General features: G+C 37.5%; 4 protein-coding genes and 1 long non-coding RNA gene across 5 annotated transcripts in view; 2 read left to right on the top strand and 3 right to left on the bottom strand.

Moving 5' to 3' along the window:
* LOC103517073 (27 kDa glycoprotein) overlaps positions 1–5,082 on the bottom strand; it is a 7,228-nt gene extending 2,146 nt beyond the window's left edge. The window contains exons 1-3 of the mRNA XM_008482085.3: positions 4,859–5,082; positions 1,238–1,392; positions 905–1,055 (exon numbers count right to left, since the gene is read on the bottom strand). Coding sequence (XP_008480307.1) covers positions 905–1,055; positions 1,238–1,392; positions 4,859–5,067 — 515 coding nt within the window. The 5' untranslated portion in view covers positions 5,068–5,082. The remainder of the gene's footprint in view (positions 1–904; positions 1,056–1,237; positions 1,393–4,858) is intronic.
* A 2,451-nt stretch (positions 5,083–7,533) lies between these two features.
* Positions 7,534–8,069, top strand: LOC113470671. The gene is made up of 2 exons (XR_003393635.1): positions 7,534–7,588; positions 7,673–8,069. It is a non-coding gene; the product is annotated as an uncharacterized LOC113470671 (long non-coding RNA).
* A 3,047-nt stretch (positions 8,070–11,116) lies between these two features.
* Positions 11,117–20,228, top strand: part of LOC103517072 (vacuolar protein sorting-associated protein 33B) — a 12,197-nt gene continuing 3,085 nt past the window's right edge. The window contains exons 1-3 of the mRNA XM_008482083.2: positions 11,117–11,141; positions 11,546–11,574; positions 12,083–12,141. Of these exons, the coding sequence (XP_008480305.1) occupies positions 11,117–11,141; positions 11,546–11,574; positions 12,083–12,141 (113 nt within the window). The remainder of the gene's footprint in view (positions 11,142–11,545; positions 11,575–12,082; positions 12,142–20,228) is intronic.
* LOC103517069 overlaps positions 11,695–20,228 on the bottom strand; it is a 14,829-nt gene continuing 6,295 nt past the window's right edge. The window contains exon 5 of the transcript XR_541788.3: positions 11,695–12,077. The gene's annotated coding sequence lies outside the window, so the exon portion shown is untranslated. The remainder of the gene's footprint in view (positions 12,078–20,228) is intronic.
* On the bottom strand, positions 13,793–15,432 carry LOC103517068. Its single transcript, XM_008482078.3, has 3 exons — positions 15,267–15,432; positions 14,526–14,700; positions 13,793–13,991 (listed from the first exon to the last, which is right to left on the bottom strand). Exons 1-3 carry the CDS (start codon positions 15,331–15,333, stop codon positions 13,808–13,810), a joined length of 426 nt encoding a protein of 141 aa, XP_008480300.1. The 5' UTR covers positions 15,334–15,432; the 3' UTR covers positions 13,793–13,807.

The following is a 20,228-nucleotide window of genomic DNA, read 5'->3' as shown; positions in this document are numbered from 1 at the left end:
TTTTTTTTTTTTTTTTTGCCATTCGCGATTTCGCGAAATATTGCTAACACTTCAACTAACTGAAATGTACCTGTGTGACTTATCATTTCACAATGTTTTTTCTTCATAAATCATGTGGTAACATCAGATTTTCAAGACCATTTAAGTTCGTGAATCGACAAAGTGATTGAAATTTCGTGAATTTGCGAAAAACGGCCTCAATCTGAAATCTGATGTTACCTCATGATTTATGAGGGAAAAACATTGTGAAATGATCAGTCACACGGTACATTTCAATCACTTTGTAGATTCGCGAACTTTGCAAATTTTCGCGCATTGGCGAAAAATGGTCTCAATCCAAAATCTGATGTTACCACATGATTTATGAAGGAAAAATATGGTGAAATGATATGTCACACAGGTACATTTCAGTTAGTTCGCGAAACCGCGAATGGCAAAAGAAAAAAAAAAATGAATAGTTGATTCTACATGAAATTTTACGTAGAATAATAATGTGCAGATATACAATAAAAAAATGGGGTTCTCATTTGAAATTCTAAAGTTGGTACCAAGTTCACGGTTTTCGCGAACTTGTTCGCGAATTTCAATGCCCCAGGGCGGGCGGCAAAGCCCAAGGGGGGCGGGCAAAGCCCCAGGAGGGGCGGAAAATTCCCTTGTGTTTATAAATTCCCAAGCAACCTTTTGACTTTTGAAAGTACATAGATAAGTAAATAGGTAAATACAAGTTGAGGGATTTTTTTTATTTTATTTTTATATTAGTACGAACACTTAATAAACTACCTGACTAAAAGTTGGATCGGGAGTGAACTCGGTGACGTCTTTCAACCACACCGCATTTTTCTACCGCCTAGCGCCTTCGCAAAAATAATAATAATAAAATAAATAGAAACAAATGTGTACGTACGTGCACTCTTCTTTCTCCAGCTTCAGTACGGGAATGTTGTCCACAGTGACCTGGTCTTTCGGAATAAATTTAGACAGCGTGATGTTCATGCAATGCTGAATGGCCTCCTTCTTATCACTGAGACACTCGGGGCCTCCTTCCGCAATAAACACTGGGAGATGAACATGAAATAAAAATGTTTAGCTTTAGATTTACGGTCAGAATACCAGAACCCCCACCCCCGTTCAGTCAAAAATGATTAAAATCGGAAAAAAGGAGGGGAAAAACAATTTGAACTCACATGCTTCTGTTTACGAGGTTAGCATCTTGACAGCCACCGAGGTAAATACTCACATGCAATTCGGTCTCCTTCTTTGAAGCAAATGAAATCCAACAGAGATTCTGAGACATTCTGGAAAACCTTCTTTGTTTGTTTCTCTTTGGGTTCCAAACAGGGATCAAGTGCGGTAGTAAAATTTGTGACACATTCCTTCAAGACAGGAGATTTCCTAAAAGAAAAAATACAGGGTGTCCCAGAATTTATGCTAAAACTGTACCCATGTTCAAGATGAAAAAATCCCCCCCCCCCCCTACTTACCACTTATCAATAATAACAAAAGATTATTCGGTTCCTCATGAAATTCGACGTAGATTTCAAAAATTAAATAAAAAAAATTCTGACGCATCACCGTTAGAGCTAAATCCCCGGTGTGGTTGGGTACTTACTTAGCTATAGGTACATATGATATTTTTGCTAATTTTGCAAAGGGGCAAAAGTAAATTGTTATTTGTTCATGCCCATAAAATCATATGTGTTTATCTGATCGGCCTCCGGCCGCTGGCAGTGTACTTCGCTTTGTTATTATTACATAAGGTAATGCGGCCTCCGGCCGGAGGCAAAGCCGGCCATGTAAGCTTAGTTAAAATATAAATATAATGCGGCCTTCGGGCGCTGGCAAAGCTAGCTATGTTACTTTTGTAAAGAAAAATATATTGCGGCCTACGGCCGCTGCTTTTGGTAGTCTGTTTTCAAGCATAAATGCGGCCTTCGGCCGCTGGCAAGGCCCGCATACTTCATTTCGTGAATACATAAAAGGCAATGCGGAGGCCGCTGGCAAGGCCGGCTATGTCACCTGAGGTAAAAAATAAATATAATGCGGCCTCCGGTCGCTGTTTTTTTTTATAATTTATTATGAGACATACCATTTTTTTCATATCTTGTATCGTTCAGGAGATAATAATGAATAATCGATATTTTTCGATTAATCGATTTCGATTATTTTGAAATATTTTCTAAACCCCTCAAGCGATTTCATTAAAATTTGGATATGTGATAGGTATGAACAAAAGTTATCTAGCATATAGGGTTTGACACCTATCGAATAAACATATTGATATTTACAAACGATTAATCGATTTAACATTTCGACTTTTTTATATAAATCGATAGATATCGGAAACCGTTTTATGGATTAATTTGAAATTTAGATATGTTTTAGGGGAGAGTATTTGGCATATTTTCAGCCCTAACGTTCGTTCTAGGAACGATCTGAGAACGACTTTTTTAGTTTCGAAAATCGATTTTTCTTGAATATCAGGAAAACCGATAAATCGATTTTCATAAAAATTTATAGGAAAGTGTAGAATATTGTTTTACATGTTCATATTAAATTTCATTGAGACCGAACATACCGTTTAAGAGATATAAGCCAAAAACCAAATCGACTGCCCGACCTTCAATAGTGAATAGCTCGCGCACCGCTCGATGAATTTGGCCCAAAAACTATACAGTTTTATTCTGACCCAAGGTCTATCCGTGTACCAAGTTTGGTTGAAAAATGTTTAACCGTTCTTGAGTTATCGAGTGACAAACTTTCGCTGCCATATATATATCAAAATGAGTTTTCATAGCAAATAGCTTCCTAGTGACCCAAAAGACCCAAAAACCACATCCCCGACCCAAACTTGTAACTTTCGTTAGAAATGAATAGCTCACCCCTAAAGGGGATTTAGCTAAAAATAGGGGTTTTCATCTGATTTTCTAGAGAAATGACTACTTTTATAAAAAAAGTGCCACTTCCGGGGTTCGAACCTGGATTTTGACATCACCATTGAATGGCCCCTTTCCTATCTCTAAATCTCAGTTAGGTTCTGTCCACACCACAGCTATGAAGTTCTATTATACCTATTATCAGGTGTTTGTAATGTTTCTCAGTTGGGTTCTGTTCACACCACAGCTATGAATTTATTTATTTATTTATTTATACAATAAACGGGATTTACCCTGTACTAACTATTACAATGTTATGTTCCTAGCTATGACCTAAATACCTAATGGAAAAAGGCCACCCTGGTAAAATTGAAAAAAAAAAAAAAAAAATCAAAGTGCATATAGGAAGGTAAAGCAAAACTCACCATAAAGTTGTCATATGAAGAGTTCCCCCCATTTTTATCACATTTTTCTTTGATGATTCTGTCCCCTTCTTCTATCGAAGGCAATGAACTAGCATTGACCTGTGGTATCCCAGGAGGGAGTTCTGAGTTCAATTTATCCAAAGCTCCTGGAATCAGGTTTACAGCATCTTCCAGAGTGGGCTCTTGACCTTGTCCCAAAGCATAAACTGAAACACAAAATAATTAAATAATAGGTACACCTAAAGGATAAAAAAAAAAAATCCAATAGATCCCCTTGGAGAGACAGTAATTTGATACTATCCACTAATCTATCTACCTATCTTTAGTGATTTGAGGTCAAAATCTAGTGATTTTTGAAGGAAATGTAATTTCATTGCAAAATTGCTCTTAAAGCTGAAAATAGACTTTTTTTCAGAAACCTACAATTTGTCCCTTCAAATTAGTCGCGTATGCAATATGCACTGCTTAAAATTTAGTGAAAGTGCTATAGTTGCCTTTTTTGTGGTTGTTAAGAAAAGTACTCCGGGTGACATAGGCTACTTGAAATTTTCAAATTCCATCCTGATTCAAAATGGCGGCGGTTTAAAAATGTGAAGAAAATGGCCTAATAGACCTGCTTTTTTTAGTTATTCTTACTCCTTATGCATCCACGATTCCAAAAATCACATTAGAAAAATTTCTGTCTGTCTGTATGTATGTGTGTGTGTCTGTCTGTTACGCTAAGTAGACCTTTAGTTGTCCTCTTTTCACGAGAAAACGGCTCAACCGATTTTGATGAAATTTTTTCTGGTTGTTAAGAAGAGTACTCGGGGTAACATAGGCTACTTAAAATTGTCACATTCCATCGTGATTCAAAATGGCGGCGGTTCAAAAACGTGAAGAAAATGGCCTATCTTGTTGATAGACCCGTTTTTGTCCTCTTTTCACGAGAACACGGCTCGACCGATTTTCATGAATTTTTTTTTTTTTGGTTGTTAAGGATGGCGGCGGTTCAAAAACGTGAAGAAAATGGCCTATCTTGTTGATAGACCCGTTTTTGTCCTCTTTTCACGAGAACACGGCTCGACCAATTTTCATGAATTTTTTTTTTGGTTGTTAAGAAGAGTACTCGGGGTGACATAGGCTACGTAAAATTGTCACATTTTATCCTGATTCAAAATGGCGGCAGTTCAAAGTTATGTCTATTATGCTGCTCTGTGGGACATGTCAGGGAGCGCGTAGCGCGACTGTGTGTGTATGTGTGTAGTGGATGTGTGTGGTGGGTGTGTGTGTGTGTGTGTGGTGGGTGTGTTTCTTTAAATTTTTTACGATTTTCCATGACTTCAATTTTGGCCAATTTTCAGATTCCATGACTTTTCCAGTTTTTCCAGGTCGCGTATAAACCCTGTAATATTTGCAAATAGGTAGCACTTAGGTATCAGCCGGGTAGCTACCTATTTGAATATTATTATTATTAATCGTTTCATCTGATCGTTTGTCGGAAAGCTAATCAAGTGTAATATCGTAGTGAAAAAGTGAACAAAAAATTAGTACCTACCACATAAAGTAGGTAATACGTACCGACAGTACTTGCTGAACACCAAGTCAAGATCTCCGGTGGGTTTTGCTTTCTCAATTTCAATTTGAAGTTCAGTGTAGTTAACCAGTCTTCCGACACACATATTTACTTCTTCCCTAGCCAACTGTCGGACAGAAAAGTCGAGGGGCTGGATGTTAATAGGTACTAATAAACAAAAATCTTCTAGAACCAACTCATCAATACTTACCATCCTGTATAAGCTTACAGGAAAACTGGTTCATAAGTTTTTTTTTTTTTTTTGCTCAGACAAGGTTAGCTCAGACTTGCTTTAATCGGTTAATTTAGTTATCAGAGTAATTGGTATATGTCTGTATAATTATGTACCTACATACCTACTTCTACTATGATTTTATGACTAGTAATTTTGTGAACTGTAGACTTCACTCAGACCTCTTTTGCCCAAGCAGAGACGAAGATACGAAACATGTATCGAATTAGAACAGAAGGTACCTACGAGTATACGTCTAACGTAATAAAAAAGACGGAGAACAGGTTTTATTTACATTCTTTCTTTAAAGATTTAAAGAATGGTTAACATTTTTTAAAACAATAGATTTACCCAACAAGAATTGTGGTCTTTTGACATTTTTTTTTCTTTTTAGAAATAATACAAGGGTAGCTCATCTATGTAGGTATTGGACTCTGAAACGTGCTTATCACAAATTCGGTCCCGCTCAGTTCTGGTACCCCAAATTTCCCAATTTCATCTAAAACGAACCGGGCAATCGCGAGTTATAGCGGAACAAACAAACAGTCTGAACAACTAAATGCAAAACGGTCGAGTTAAAACATGTGGTGTGTGGTGGTGGGTGTGTGATGGGTGTGGTGTGATGGGATGTGTGTGATGGGTGTGGTGTGTGTGTGGGGGTGTGTTTGTGTGTGTGTGGTGGTCCCATACAAAGGACGGGTCAACCACTAGTTTACTTATAATATCATAATCACCAAAATTTTCAATACCTACACCAATAATTTTCAAAATTTCAAGTCAAGATATGTACCTCTAAAGCTATGAACAGAAAAGGAATGCCTATGAGACTGTAGATTGGATTTTGGAAAAGAGAAGATTTTTTAAGGCCTTTAGTTTGATGTATCACAATCAGGGGGTTCCCATTTAAGATTTTCAAGTTGACCCCCCTGGGCCAACCCTGGCTATGGCCAAAATTTGGCGACTACTTCAAAAAGTTGTATTTTAAAAGATAAAACACTACCCCAAATTTCAGCTTCTCATCTTTAGCCATTCAAAAAATATTCAGGGGTTCCAAGACTTTTCAAACACTGTATAAAAATTGTACTCCCGAGCTCGGCTCCTACACCAAAGATCTGTTGGCTATCTCACCCAACCTGTCCTCGATATTTATTCTGGACAACTCTCCCGGCGCCTATCGAGGCTTTCCTGGTAATAACTAAAGCTAAACCAAGCAACCTCCGTGGCCGAGTGGGTATCACACTAGGCTTGCACACAGGAGGTCCGGGTTCACTTCCCAGTGGGGCCGAGGTTTTTTTGGCTCTGTGCTTGGAATTCCGGGTGCACTCAGCCTCGTGAGGACAATTGAGTAGCTACTTTAATCGAGTAGCAACCAGTGGCGGCATTACCAGAGTAAAAAGAAAAATTATCAGATATCTCTGAATTAGTAAAAGGAGGCTCTTAGTAATGCTGTGATATCCACAAAATTGTGAAGAAGCTCTCAGCTTCACCACAAAGAAATCGTGACACCATATAAAAAATTTGTTGCAATTTTTCATTAATGTGTCTTCTGAACAATGACCTTTTTTTTCAAGTTTCAGCATTTGAGTAAGTAAAACTGGAACTTTACCAAAGTTTTCACAAGTTTCAGCATTTAAACACCCAGTACAGAAGTTTTTTCGAGTTTGAGCATTTAATTAAGCGAAACTGGAATATTTCTAATGGTAATTATAGAAGGGCTTACGCACAAAAAGATCACCAAAAAATACTCTATATAAGTAAGGGAAAATAATTGTTTTAGGAGTGTTCTAAAGGTAGTTTCAAGGTTAGGAATGTTAAAAAAAGCTAACAAAATTATTCAATTAAAAGGGAAGAGAAATCACCTCACAGAGTAGAGAAAACTCTGTGCTATCAAATTTTAAAAGAGGAATAATACCTTCTATTACCTCATAGAAGGGAGAATACTCCCCTTTTATCACCTTTTACCTATACTCCCTTCTTTCATTTAAAGCTAGGGGAATACTCCCTTCTCTCACTTTATAGAAGGGAGTATATCGTCGTCCTAAACAAAAGAGGTGCAAGTGCAAAAATCACATTTTTCAGGAGGGCCAAAATAAGTTTTTTAAATTTATGTTTTGTACCTTTAGCACTCCTAAAGCAATTATTTTCCCTTATATAGAGGATTCTTTTTGGTGATTTTTTGAGTGTAATCCCTTCTATAATTACTCCAAAGGATTTTGCGATTTCTCCACTAGATATCACATGTTTGTAGAGTTTCCACAATAATTTCACAGAGTGAATGTTGAGTTAAAGCTACATATTGATGTGGTGTAGGAAAGAAAGACAGAGAGCTTTTGTATGTCCATTTTATCCAAGTTAAATGAACAATGTGAGAAGATGTCCCACTAAAAAATTCTTACCAAACTACTACTACTACTACTACTACTACTACTACTACTACTACTACCACCAACATTATAATGACTAGCCTGCGTTGGAAATACAAGGTTTGTTGTAAGGATGTAAGGTCAAACGTCACGAGTGATTTCAATTTATCATGTAAAGAACCTAATTATAAAATCCACAACTAACTTCCTAAGATTTTTGTAAGGTCAAACGTCACGAGTGATTTCAATTTATCATGTAAAGAACCTAATTATAAAATCCACAACTAACTTCCTAAGATTTTTTTTCTTTTTTTAAGGCTTTCGTGGTAAAATATTTTAAGCGAAGAATGCTGAGGGTACACACTAGATAGCTAGGAGAGTAGCGCGCCTGCCTTGTAAGTGCTAGGTTGCGGGTTCAATTTCCGCCCAGAACAAACTTATCCTAAACAACCAAGGTTCCTCCTCGGTAAGGGCTGGCTTTCTCTTATCCTGTCCTCTTTCTCTTTTCGATTTCATTATGATATATAAGGCCTCTGTTGTTACAGTTCCCTTCATAGTCCAGGAAACTAAGACCGAAAATCAAGGTTTAGCAGACAAAAATAATGCAGTCTGGATTTTTTGCCCAAGAGGTCGGGGATAGTGTCCTGAAAAAGAAATCAAAAGTCCCAAAGGATATCTTTGCCACTAGCAGGAATAGAAGGCTGTTAGTGGCATTTTTTGTGTTTTTTTGTTTTTTTTTTTGACCTTGATCTTGAAAACCGTTGGTTCTAGCAAAAAACGTATTCCGATCAATTTATTAAAAACAAAATTCTCTATATATTGTTCGAGAAGCAATTCTCTACAGATAGTGTGGAGGCATTTCTTATAAGTAGTGAATCTGTTACTATTGCTCAGAGGAAGTACCACACCCGTTTTGATTTTCCAGCCTCCTCACCCAATCATAGCTTGTGCAACTTTGTGTTCCACACCTGATCACCATTACAAACAAAACCTTATTTTGTTATCTTCCAATTGAAATAAATACATATCACTCTTTTATCTTGGAAATTGAATGTGTAGCATCATTTCAAAATAAAATACAAAAAATGGACGAAATGGAAAAATTTTCACTTTTTTCCAACATTGCCACAAAATAAAATACGCGTATTGAAAACTTGAAAAGATAAAAACCAAAAAATGTGAGATAATGAGATGAGGGGAAAGAAAACTAGAAAAAAGGTAAAATAATTTTCCTCATTTTCCCTTTTCTGTTGTCCTGTTTGCTTCCAGCCCTTTCACAATCACTTTTAATTCTCATATTACAAACCATTGAGTTTGCGTGCTTATATTACCAGTAAAATAACAGCACGAAAAGCTGACATCATCATCATCATCAAAAAATGTGAGAATTGTGAGATTAGGGGAAAGAAAACTAGAAAAAAGGTAAAATAATTTTCCTCATTTTCATTTTCCCTTTTCTGTTGTCCTGTTTGCTGAATAAATTTGTGCACTTGACATCAAAGAAGTGACAAGTGCAGTTGACATCAACATAGAAAAAAGGTAAAATAATTTTCCTCATTTTCATTTTCCCTTTTCTGTTGTCCTGTTTGCTGAATAAATTTGTGCACTTGACATCAAGGAAGTGACAAGTGCAGTTGACATCAACGAATTACAATATGGCGGAACCTGAAGCTACTCGAGACTCGCATCAGGGATTTAAGACGCAGCGTTGACGCTAAAGTAGGGGAAGTGGAAATGAAAAACACGCGTCGGGTTCGCATCGCACCCACGTCGGAATGAAAAACAGACCTTTGACATCAAGGAAGTGACAAGTGCAGTTGACATCAATGCCCAGATTGTTCAAATGGTAAGTTTGGAACCAAGTTCTGGACTCATGATTTGGGTCATTTTACAAGAAAAAGCCACATGGCATGGGACTTTAGGCTGCCCGTCCATGTTACAGTTTGACTCCTCAGGTACACCTGTGCAGTTGAAAAGAATTTTTTGTCTCTACCAGGGGTGGGCACTCACTTTATTTTAGGGAGCCACAATCCCTTTAACCTTTTGCGTACAGAATCAATTTCATCAGAATTGCTCTAACGGTAGTATTCATGTCCTACATGAACCTTAAGCGTTGTTGTTACAGTCGGATGTAAAGAAAACATTTTTTTCAAATACGGTGAACTCATGTGAGACATGAAACCTCCGAAAAGCGATTTGTGGTAGGCTTCATGTCACACATGAAATTGATCCCTCGCTTTTAATTTATTTTCTTTTTTTTCCTAGCCGTCCATGTTACAGTTTGACTCCTCAGGTACACCTGTGCAGTTGAAAAGAATTTTTTGTCTCTACCAGGGGTGGGCACTCACTTTATCTTAGGGAGCCACAATCCCTTTAAGCTGATTTGAGGCAAGCCACATCACAGGCATTTATTTATTTGAAAATTTTGGTCCATAGTCTTCAGAATGGAATTTCTAATCTTCAACTCCATACAAGAAATTTTTCAACTAGTGTGAACCATGGTCCGTTCTGGTTCATATTGTTCTGATTACTGGAAAGACAAGAAAACCAAAGACCTTTTGTTATTGAAGTTTGTACTATGGGTACAATGGTAAATCTCCCTGGTCAATAAAACAAATGGCCACCCTTAGAGTAACTTTTTTTTTAGAGATTTGATAGAGGGAACTGTAATTGCTAAGGTCTTATCATCCCAAAATCAAAGAGGAAGGAAAGTCAGGATAGGAGAAAGGTAGCTGTTCTGAGAATGAACATTATCCATTCAGGATAAAATCCACCTCAAATTGGAATTGAACCCATGGCCTAGTGCAGTGGTTCCCAACCTTTTTTTCACCCACGTACCCTTTGGGTACCCGGATTTAATCTCACGTACCCCTGCCACCATCATAAGGAGTAGGTACCGGTTACACTTACCTAGGTTGATGTGTAGCAGCGTTGACGCTAAAGTAGGGGAAGTGGAAATGAAAAACACGCGTCGGGTTCGCATCGCACCCACGTCGGAATGAAAAACAGACCTCAGGTTTGGATAAGTCCTTATTTATGGGGAAAGACAGACAACACCGAAGCGAATACAATAGTCCGTCCCTTATATATAGGTATACCTTTTTATTACTATTGTAATAATAAAGGAAGGACGGACTAAATACCTTTGATCATAATGCATAGGTAATCAATGTAATCATAAATATTTTCCATTCATATCAAATAAATATGGAATTGTAAATACTTTTCCATACTTTGGTGATTTAGGGCAAAAAATTAAAATCGGTGCAACAGTTTCAAGTTTCCAACCGTTTCAAGCGTTTGTAATCGCTGAGTATTTAATCGCACGGTATGTTGTTTTTCCCAAGGGTTTTCCGGAACTTCTATTCGTCGTTAATTCCAGTGTTGCCAACTAGGATAATTTCTATCCTATTTTAGGATAATTTTGGGCCTTGTGTCATACGGCGAACGGCGGCAAATTTGAAAATGGTTTTTTTTTCTACCTACCTGAAAAGAAAAAAGCTTGTACCTATTTGTAGGATTGTAGGTAATCAATCGGTAATCATGTTTATTAAAGGCAAGTTGCAGGCTCTTCCAGAAATAACCAAGCTACAGTTAGTGAACATTTTAAATAATATTTCTGGCAGGAAAGACGATTCTTCATGAAAATATTTTGAAAAGTTTAAACCATGTTGTTAACATCCATGACCTCAGGTAAGAGTGTGTTTTATCCAGAGATGTGCAAAATGCTTTTGAAAACCAATTTGAAATGCAAAATGTAAAATGCCTCTAGAAAACCAATTTGAAATGCAAAATGTAAAATGCTTTTTAAAAACCAATTTGAAATGTAAAATGCAAAATGTACATTTTGAAAATGGTTTTTTAAATGCTTTTTAAAATGGATTTTCAAACAATAAGCCCTTGTAACCCTTGTAAAATATCCCTATTTAAAATTTTTTTATGGGTTTTTTTTTTTTTTTTTTTTTTTTTTTTTTTTTTTTTTTTCATTTTAATCAATAAACTGTTTTTGTTAAAACCACGAGCCAGAGCACAAAATTTTGATCTGAATACATCTGAGAACCGATTTCCAAACTATTTTTCCATTATTACTATTTTAGCTCGAGAAAAATTACGTTATATCCGATTGGTGCGTATGTGTGTGTGGTGGTCCCGTACAAAGGACGGGTCAACCACTAGTAATAATGGTAATAGTAAAAAAAGATAGGTCAGGATCAGGACATTCTAAGTTTCTAAGGCTAAGGGACTCGGCAAGTTTTTTTTTTTTTAATTTCATTTCATTTTTACAGATTAATTATTATTAGTCGGTTCAGCTAAAAACGGGACAAGGGTCTGTCCCGGATTTTATTTTTTCCCGAAAATACGGGACGGTTGGCAACCCTAGTATGAATGCCACTTACCTGTATCGAAATAGAAAAGAAGGTACTTATACGTCTTACCTACGTAATAAAAAGGACAGAGACCAAGTTTTATCTGCAGATTTCATTGGACCATTTTTCTCTATGTTTAACTGGAAAAAAGTTATGACCAGTTTATTAAGGGAAGGTCGTATATTTTAAAGAAAAACACAATGGCGGATATATAAGCGAGATAAGGAAAAAATGTTATAGAATGTTTTCTGTTGGAAATGACCTCAGGGATCTACTGAAAATATTTTGAAAAGTTTAAACCATGTTGTTAACATCCATGACCTCAGGTAAGAGTGTGTTTTATCAAGGTACCTACTTTTTTTTATCAACATGGATATGGTAATAGAACAGATGTGCTTACTTGGGTGAGGTAATGAGGTTTTAAGTCAAAGAACAGGAAAAATGATAAGCAATCGAATTTTTCTTTTTCTTCTACAACTTCCAGATCCTGAGATAAATCAATTTAAAAAAATACTGGTAAATCTTGAACTCTGACATCATGGCATATATGCTCCCTTACACACTGATATCACATCAAATGTCCTGAGCAAAGCTTCCTTGCAGGCAACACATTAACACTTTGACCGCCACAGCTGCAATGTACATATGTTCATAGGATGCCACAACCAATTTTACTGGTGTTACGTCCACACAAAACCAGCACTGCATGAAAACATTAAACAAAATTTTCTCACCAGCACTGGTAAATCTGTGTAAATATTGCTCAGTAAACACATATGCCAAGCTAACATATAAAATAAATAAATATACCTAGTCCATATAACAAGCTAAATCTGTTGTGATTTTAGTCATACAACAAAGACTTTGTAAAATTTGAATTTGTTTTCTATAAGTCTCAGGAAAAAGTTCTTTATATTCCTAGATTGCTAGAAGCCTTGAGAAGCCATTCCAGCAATCAAAAATCTCATTGGTGATATATTGAAGTAACACTGAGGGCTCCAACAGTGTTACCTTGACATAATACGGTTTTCCATTATCACACAAAAAAGGTGTTACTTTGGCATAACACCAGTGGTAAAAGTGTTAATGTGTGTGCATGCATACATGTCCACACATTTCTTTCTACTCCTCCACCATTATGTTTGCACACTGGTGCTAGGTACCTAGCAGAATTCAAGGCAACATGCTGAACTCTGATGTCACACACTTTTGAACTTTTTCATCAGAACAAAAAATACAAATTGAATTTTCAAACTTTTACAGTTATTTTTTCAGAGTCTTGACCTCAGATTTGGATTTTCACAACCTTTTTCATAGAGAACAACCTTCTGTTCATAAATTTTACCCAAATGTAACTGCTCCATTCTATGGTATTTTGACCGCTTTTGGACAGATTTCGACCGTTTTTTGGCGGTTTTCAGCTATAGCGACAAAACGGTTCGAGATATTGTAAAAGTGGGGGTAAAAGAACACTCAAATAAGCATCATTCAATAGGATAAGGAAAGTCGTGTGATGTTCACACCAGATTTTTTTATACCACCATCACTGATGCTAGTGATGCCTTTACCATCATACACTTCTCCACCTCTGCAGTCTGCATCATTTTCAATTACCTTCCCTACATTAGAGTGCACTCAGTATCTACGTCCCCGCTCTTAAGGGATGAGTTGGATAATCAAATAAATTTGGCAATAGTTCTAATATTCACCCTTCCCCTATCTAATTTAAGTATAAAAATAATAATAATTAATAATTCAATTTTTATTGTACATTAAATTCAAACATGAATGTATACAACATCAGTATGTTACACTAATGTTAAATATAACTATGTGAAAATGCAGAGCATACATAAGGGGCCCCCCCCCCCCAAATCATACCTCCAAAAATATTTTTCATTAAAATTGGAGTAACGGTTATCTGTATTTTGACTTCTACTACACTTCCTAGAAGCATACTTGTTATTACAAAGCTAATGGTTACTTACTTACTTACTTACCAAAAAGTTGAATCTCTTGTGTGGTCTGACCTTGAACACCAGGCTGGGAAATACACCGATAGGTGCCGAAATCTTCAGGTTTCAAGTTTTTGATTTGAAGTCTCATGGTGGTTTTGTATTCGAGTGGATCATCTTGATACTCGGTGTAATTATAATAGTACTTGTCTGTGTCCATGCTGTAAATTCAAATGAGATTATTGTGTGTTAAGAAAGCTGTGACATTTATCCGGATACGGGTAAAAATCCGGAGTATTATTCGAATATCCGAAACACGGATGTCGAAGAATCCGAAATGTTGAAGTGATGAAATCATTAAAGAATAGGCCATAGTTCCGGCTCTGGTTATCGGATCGAGGTCAAACTTGCACTAAAGTATTACGTTTTTATGCCTTTGATATGATGTATCAATAGTGGGTTCTTATTTAAGTTGGGGCCAACTGCGACCACAAAGAGGGGCTATGACTTAATTCATGGGAAGAAATATTGATCCCCCAAAAAATATGAAACAATATAAAATATAGTGGTTCTCGAGAAACCCACCCCTAGGCAAGAGTTTATAAACACCCTGTATATTTTTATGTCGATATAGGCCGGCCGTCGTGTCGATTGGCTTTGTCCTTTGTCGTCTTAAATTTTATGATAACGAAAACTAAGATCCTAGGACACACATTTGGTTTACTTTAAGAACCAGGGCCCCCCGATCCTATTACCTTGGAAGAATAATCTTCTGTTGAAACGCCCAGTACTGGAACTGGCGCTTGTTTTCCACTTTCCTGTTATACTCCCAATGGTTGGAATATCTGTTAACCCGGGTGTGACACTCCAAGGTCACATTGGAACCGAGAAGAGACCCGACTACATCATAGGAAACCCACCATTCCTCGACTGAAATAAAGTGACATACTAGAATCAGCAATGGAACATAATTATGATTCCCGCGCGAACGACACTTAATAAAATGTTAAAGTGCCCCATCAAAAAAAAAAATAAATAAATAAAAAATAAAAAAAAAAAATAGAACGAAGACTCTGAAAAGACGTATTTTAGGGGTTTTACGATTATTATTTACTAGTGCTTGATCCGTCCTTTGTACCGGACCACCACACACACATACCCCACCACAAATACATATGTATATTATGTACCTATATATTAGATGATTCAACCAAAGAGATTCCGCTTTGAACGTCCACACTTGCTGCCCTGGATGAGTAAGTATAGGAAGTGTCTTTTAACAATCTGTTTGTTGATTCTGTATGGAACTGCGTAACCATTTTACTATTTTGTAAAATACTATACTTCACCTAGGTTTCTGTGGGTAATCACCACGCAATATGCTTTGGCAGTCAGAATGGGTGTTGAAGTTGAAAATTCAAATCTCCTTGCTTGAATTCAAAAAGGCACATAATAAAAATAAAATACAGCTTATGAAATCATTTTAAATATCTTACATGAAATTACAAACTGTAAACTCATCCAAATGCACATCACTGCAAGGTTGACTGATAAATGGTTCATCTCAACTCATTGATATTCATAGAAAAAGCACGATAAATTTATATATGACGTGTGAAAAAACTTTAATTCTGTAAAACTTCGCGATTTCAGCAGTGAACTGAATCACATCATGAACCTATAATATAAAGAGGGGCGGATTTATTTGACTATACATGCAATCAGTGACCCTAGATATAGTTTACATCACATCATGAACCTATAATATAAAGAGGGGCGGATTTATTTGACTATACATGCAATCAGTGACCCTAGATATAGTTTACACAAGGAATACAAGGATATGACTTCCTGTAATCTTACATTAATTGTAGGCACCTGCCTGCGACGTTCAGCTTATGAATAATACTCATTCATCACTATTAACACTATTTTAACTTAACTACACTCTATTCTCTATTTCAAGATCAGACTTTTACATTTTCAATATCAACCTTGGCGTAGTGGTCGCTGTACTCGCCTTGCACGCGGGAGACCCAGGTTCAATTCCCGGCGGGGTCGAGAAATTTGCAACATACAAATGATCTCTTCGGTGATGGGCTTAAGCGACGGGAGACCCAGGTTCAATTCCCGGCGGGGTCGAGAAATTTGCAACATACAAATGATCTCTTCGGTGATGGGCTTAAGCGAAAAAAAAGTAAAAACAGATATTTTTTAACAATTTGGACCAATTGTGCAATACTTTCTCATTAAGTCATTACTAGTAGGTAATAGCTTCGATATACTTTAGTAGTATGAAAAAAAAAAGTAGCGGGTCTCCAGTATGTCTAACAAAAGAATAAAAACGTTAGAAATCAATTTAATCGAGTGCGGAGTGTCAGTCAGCCAGCTCGTAGCGGGGTAAAGGGGTATAATTATGTTTGATACCTAGAGAAGAGAGAAGGCGGACAGGATAGGAGAAACCCAGCCGTTCCAAGATCGGATGTTTACCTTATCTACTTATGAAGTAACCATCTCATATCAATCTATGTATACCTATTAGGCCTTAATCTGTTAATCAGGGAGATAATTTCGGATCTATTTTTCGGTACGATTAATTTCCTTAATCGTGGAATCCATGTTATGAAATTTGAGATAGTCCAATAGGCCTACGGATAAACCATATTTTGTTAATCCTAATCAATTCGATATAACTAATTATGACTGTTTTTTGGGCGGTCTTGGTGAAAAATTAATTGTTTTCCTCATCGAGGTAATACCTATCCTGAAAATAAACAAAGTAGAATTAAGCCTGCTGATCAAATGATTACCATCTGTGTAAACACGATTATAGAGATCAATTACCAAGTAGGTATACACATAGGTACTGTGAACCTACTATCTAAATAGGTCTCATTGTATGTACCTACTTTCACGTGAAATAATTCAAATTTACATATCTACATAAATGTGGAGGGAAAAACATTTGTTGTCCTAACATTAAAGTGAACAAATAAATGGTCGATTCCTACGAAAGTAGTGAACAATCCAAATCTGAGGTCAAAACTCCGAAAAAATAACTGCGGTAAAAGGTCGAAAATTCAATTTTCATTTTCCGTTCTAACGAAAGAGTTTAAAGATGTGTGACGTCAGACTTCAGGCAGTTGCCTCGCTAGGTAGCGCCAGTATGCAAGCGCGCTTGCGGAGGAGCAGAAAGAAATGCGCAGAAACGTATGCGCACAGACACATTAATGTGTTACCTGCGAGGGAGCTTTGCTCGGGACAGTTGATGTGACGTCATCGCCTACGGGAGCGTATGACGTGACGTCAAAGTTCACGATTTACCGGTATTTTTCACAAATTTCTTGACCCCGCCGGGAATCGAACCCGGGTCTCCCGCGTGCAAGGCGAGCGCAGTGATCACTACGCCATGGGAGCTGACATTTTTTGGGGGTACTTATATAGGAACAAAAGGAAGGGGATTCCTAGCTGGCACCGATGGAAAGCTCCACATCACCGGCATAACCTCAGTTGATCTGATGATCAACCAACAATCTTACAAGGTGAACTTCTTCGTCTCTCCTCATCTTCGCCTGGATGCCATCCTAGGACAACCGTTCCTCACACAGGTTGGTGCCATCCTGGACTACTCCAGATGCAAGGTCACTTTCAGCCACCCGACAGAGAACACCATCTCCTGGAAAGAATCTCTTTCTGCCGAGGACGTCCCCACTACTACTGGCGTATCAACTAAACCTCCCGATCCACGGAACTTGGAATCTCCGGATCCTATACACCGAACTCCGAAGGTTTTTCACGTTGTACCTACTCCACACAAGGCCGGTCCTCCCCGAAAACCAGTGCTCAACCGACGGGACATTCCCGGCATCGCGATCATGGACAGTGGATCTTCAGGCAATCTCATTCACTCGGACTTCGTGAAACAAACCGATCTACAACCGGCACCTTACGAGGGCTTCCTAGCCGGCACCGATGGAACGCTCCACATCACCGGCATAACTTCAGTTGATCTAATGATCAACCAGCCCGGCATTACTGTCCGGAAGAGACGGGTCCATTCGAGGCCCAAACCTCGCTTCTGGAGACAACCCAGGGTTCAACACGAACCAGTCGTTGCTAATCGCGCAGACCGCGCTCACAACAAACGCTCTGATAATCAGACACATACTCATATTTCGAAAAACGAGTACAAATTTTTGTCGATGGTGGGATTCGAACCCGGGACCTTCTGCATGGCAAGCAAGCGCGTTACCACTTGACCAAATGTGTCATAAATATGTGTGATCTCACAAAAATAGCTATAGGAGATACGTAAATGTGTGATTCTTAATTGACTATGTATTGTATGACTGTTTACTAGTCTTACCTAAATATGTGTGATCTGATCTCACATAAATGGCAATAGGAGTTAGGGTATGTTATAGGTTTCTACTTAAATGTGTGATTCTTAATCGACTATGTATGCATTGTATGACTGATGACTAGAATAATGATGTGTGACGACTCTTTGACAACCTGGGACTATATTCCGTCATTTCTGTCACAGACACCTAGGCTCCAGCACTAATACCTACCTAGAAGTACCTATGAAGGTATGTAGGTACTATATTCTGTCACTGACACCTCTCGCATAGATATTTAGCAGAGATACCTACAAATATATAGGTACTCAATTTTGTCACAGACATCATGGCACTAAGATAAATGGGTACTTATGTAGGTAGGTATAATACCCTTTTATGAACAAATCCATTTATTTTATCTGTGGAACAAATGTGTCCAATAAACACCCCAGGTAAATGACCAAACTACGATAAATTATATAGGTATCTTTCATCGTTCAATAGAGACCAATAATGGATTTTGCATTCAATAAGGCCGACAGCAGAAATTTACCGAAGGTCGACATAAGCTGGGCCCGTCCCTCCGGGAATTTTTTAGCCCGTAGTTTATTCGATCGTGATTAAAGAAAATCAGTACCTATATGTACCTACCTACCGAATTTGTTTAATATTCAGTTTATTATTATTCTTGATGATTTGATTTTACTTTCATGTAATGATTTAAAATCCAAAGACTCTAGAGCCCGTTCTCCCTCTATTCCCAATATAAGGTTTAAGTCACCCATCCATTTATTGGCCTTGCTCGGCGTAGCTTAACATAGGTGACGCTAAAACCGGTCTTAAAATATTTAAGTCACCCATCCATTTATTGGCCTTGCTCGGCGTAGCTTAACATAGGTGACGCTAAAACCGGTCTTAAAATAACGACTGAAGTCTGAAGTGTTATCTAAAACTTTCTCGCTTTGAGTTCATAGGTCGTCGCGACAAATTTCAAGATTAGATGAGCTCGTTTGTGTGAGAAAATGTGAAAAAAATCCCCAAAAACCAGTGTTTTTTTTTTTTTTGCTTTATGGTTCTCTGGACAAAATTTTCACCACCACTTTCGTGTTCCTGGTAAAAAGACCTTTAATTTGATATACATATTATAGGTCGCCAGTGTTTTTTTTTTTTTTGCTTTATGGTTCTCTGGACAAAATTTTCACCACCACTTTCGTGTTCCTGGTAAAAAGACCTTTAATTTTTTAATTTGATATATATATAGGTCGACCAGAGGTCTGTTTTTCATTCCTACGCCGCATCGATGCGGCGTTCACTCTGCGTCAGGAGTGGGGGTAAAAAGTGGAAATTCAACAAACATGACGACATCTAGTGGAGAAATTACGAAACATTTTTTTTCATTTCCCTCAATACAATTACAATATGGCGGAACCTGAAGCTACTCGAGACTCGCATCAGGGATTTAAGACGCAGCGTTGACGCTAAAGTAGGGGAAGTGGAATGAAAAACACGCGTCGGGTTCGCATCGCACCCACGTCGGAATGAAAAACAGACCTACAGGGTGGTTCAGAGTTACCTGACGGTTTTAATTTGCCCATTATTTTGTTATAACTTGTTGTAGCTTGTTGAAATTAATATCACTAAGTTCAGAACTAAATGAGCTTTTGTTACAATGTAGTTGTGGACCCCACAACATCAAGCTCTTGCTGTGGTGGCATTCCTTAAAAGTAGTTAATTTTTGACTAATGCTCAGGGGAAGTTTTGCACCCATTTTGATTTTCCTCCCTTCTCACCCAATCTTAGCTCATGTTACTTTTTTCATGGAAATACGTTAAAAACAAGGTGTATATTTAAAGACAAGGACTTTTGATGAGTTAACGGGTGCTTCTTATCCCAAAATTTGTGCTACAGCCCAGGAAAGGCTAAAGACAGTATGTTGAATTTGCACACAGGTTGAGTGTTTTCAAATTGAGGGCAATTTTTCGGATAGTGTTGTCTGCCACACCTGATCACCATCACAAACAAAATCCCCAAAAAAGTAAACCTCATTTTGTTATCTTTCATTTAAAATAAATATCACTTTTTTATCTTAAAAATTGAACGTGTAGCATCATTTTA

This window comes from Diaphorina citri, unplaced genomic scaffold (assembly GCF_000475195.1).
Source record: "Diaphorina citri unplaced genomic scaffold, Diaci psyllid genome assembly version 1.1 scaffold1739, whole genome shotgun sequence".
Classification (NCBI taxonomy): domain Eukaryota; kingdom Metazoa; phylum Arthropoda; class Insecta; order Hemiptera; family Psyllidae; genus Diaphorina; species Diaphorina citri.
This window is presented reverse-complemented; position numbering and strand designations above follow the sequence as displayed.

What these genes read in the sequence shown, in the direction of transcription:
- LOC103517068 (XM_008482078.3), bottom strand. Translation starts at nt 15,333, where the DNA reads ATGAACCATTTATCAGTCAACCTTGCAGTGATGTGCATTTGGATGAGT. An exon ending in TTTACAGTTTGTAATTTCAT is followed by an intron (nt 14,701 to 15,266) that starts GTAAGATATTTA and finishes ACTTTATTTCAG; the next exon opens with TCGAGGAATGGTGGGTTTCC. An exon ending in CAGAAGATTATTCTTCCAAG is followed by an intron (nt 13,992 to 14,525) that starts GTAATAGGATCG and finishes TTGAATTTACAG; the next exon opens with CATGGACACAGACAAGTACT.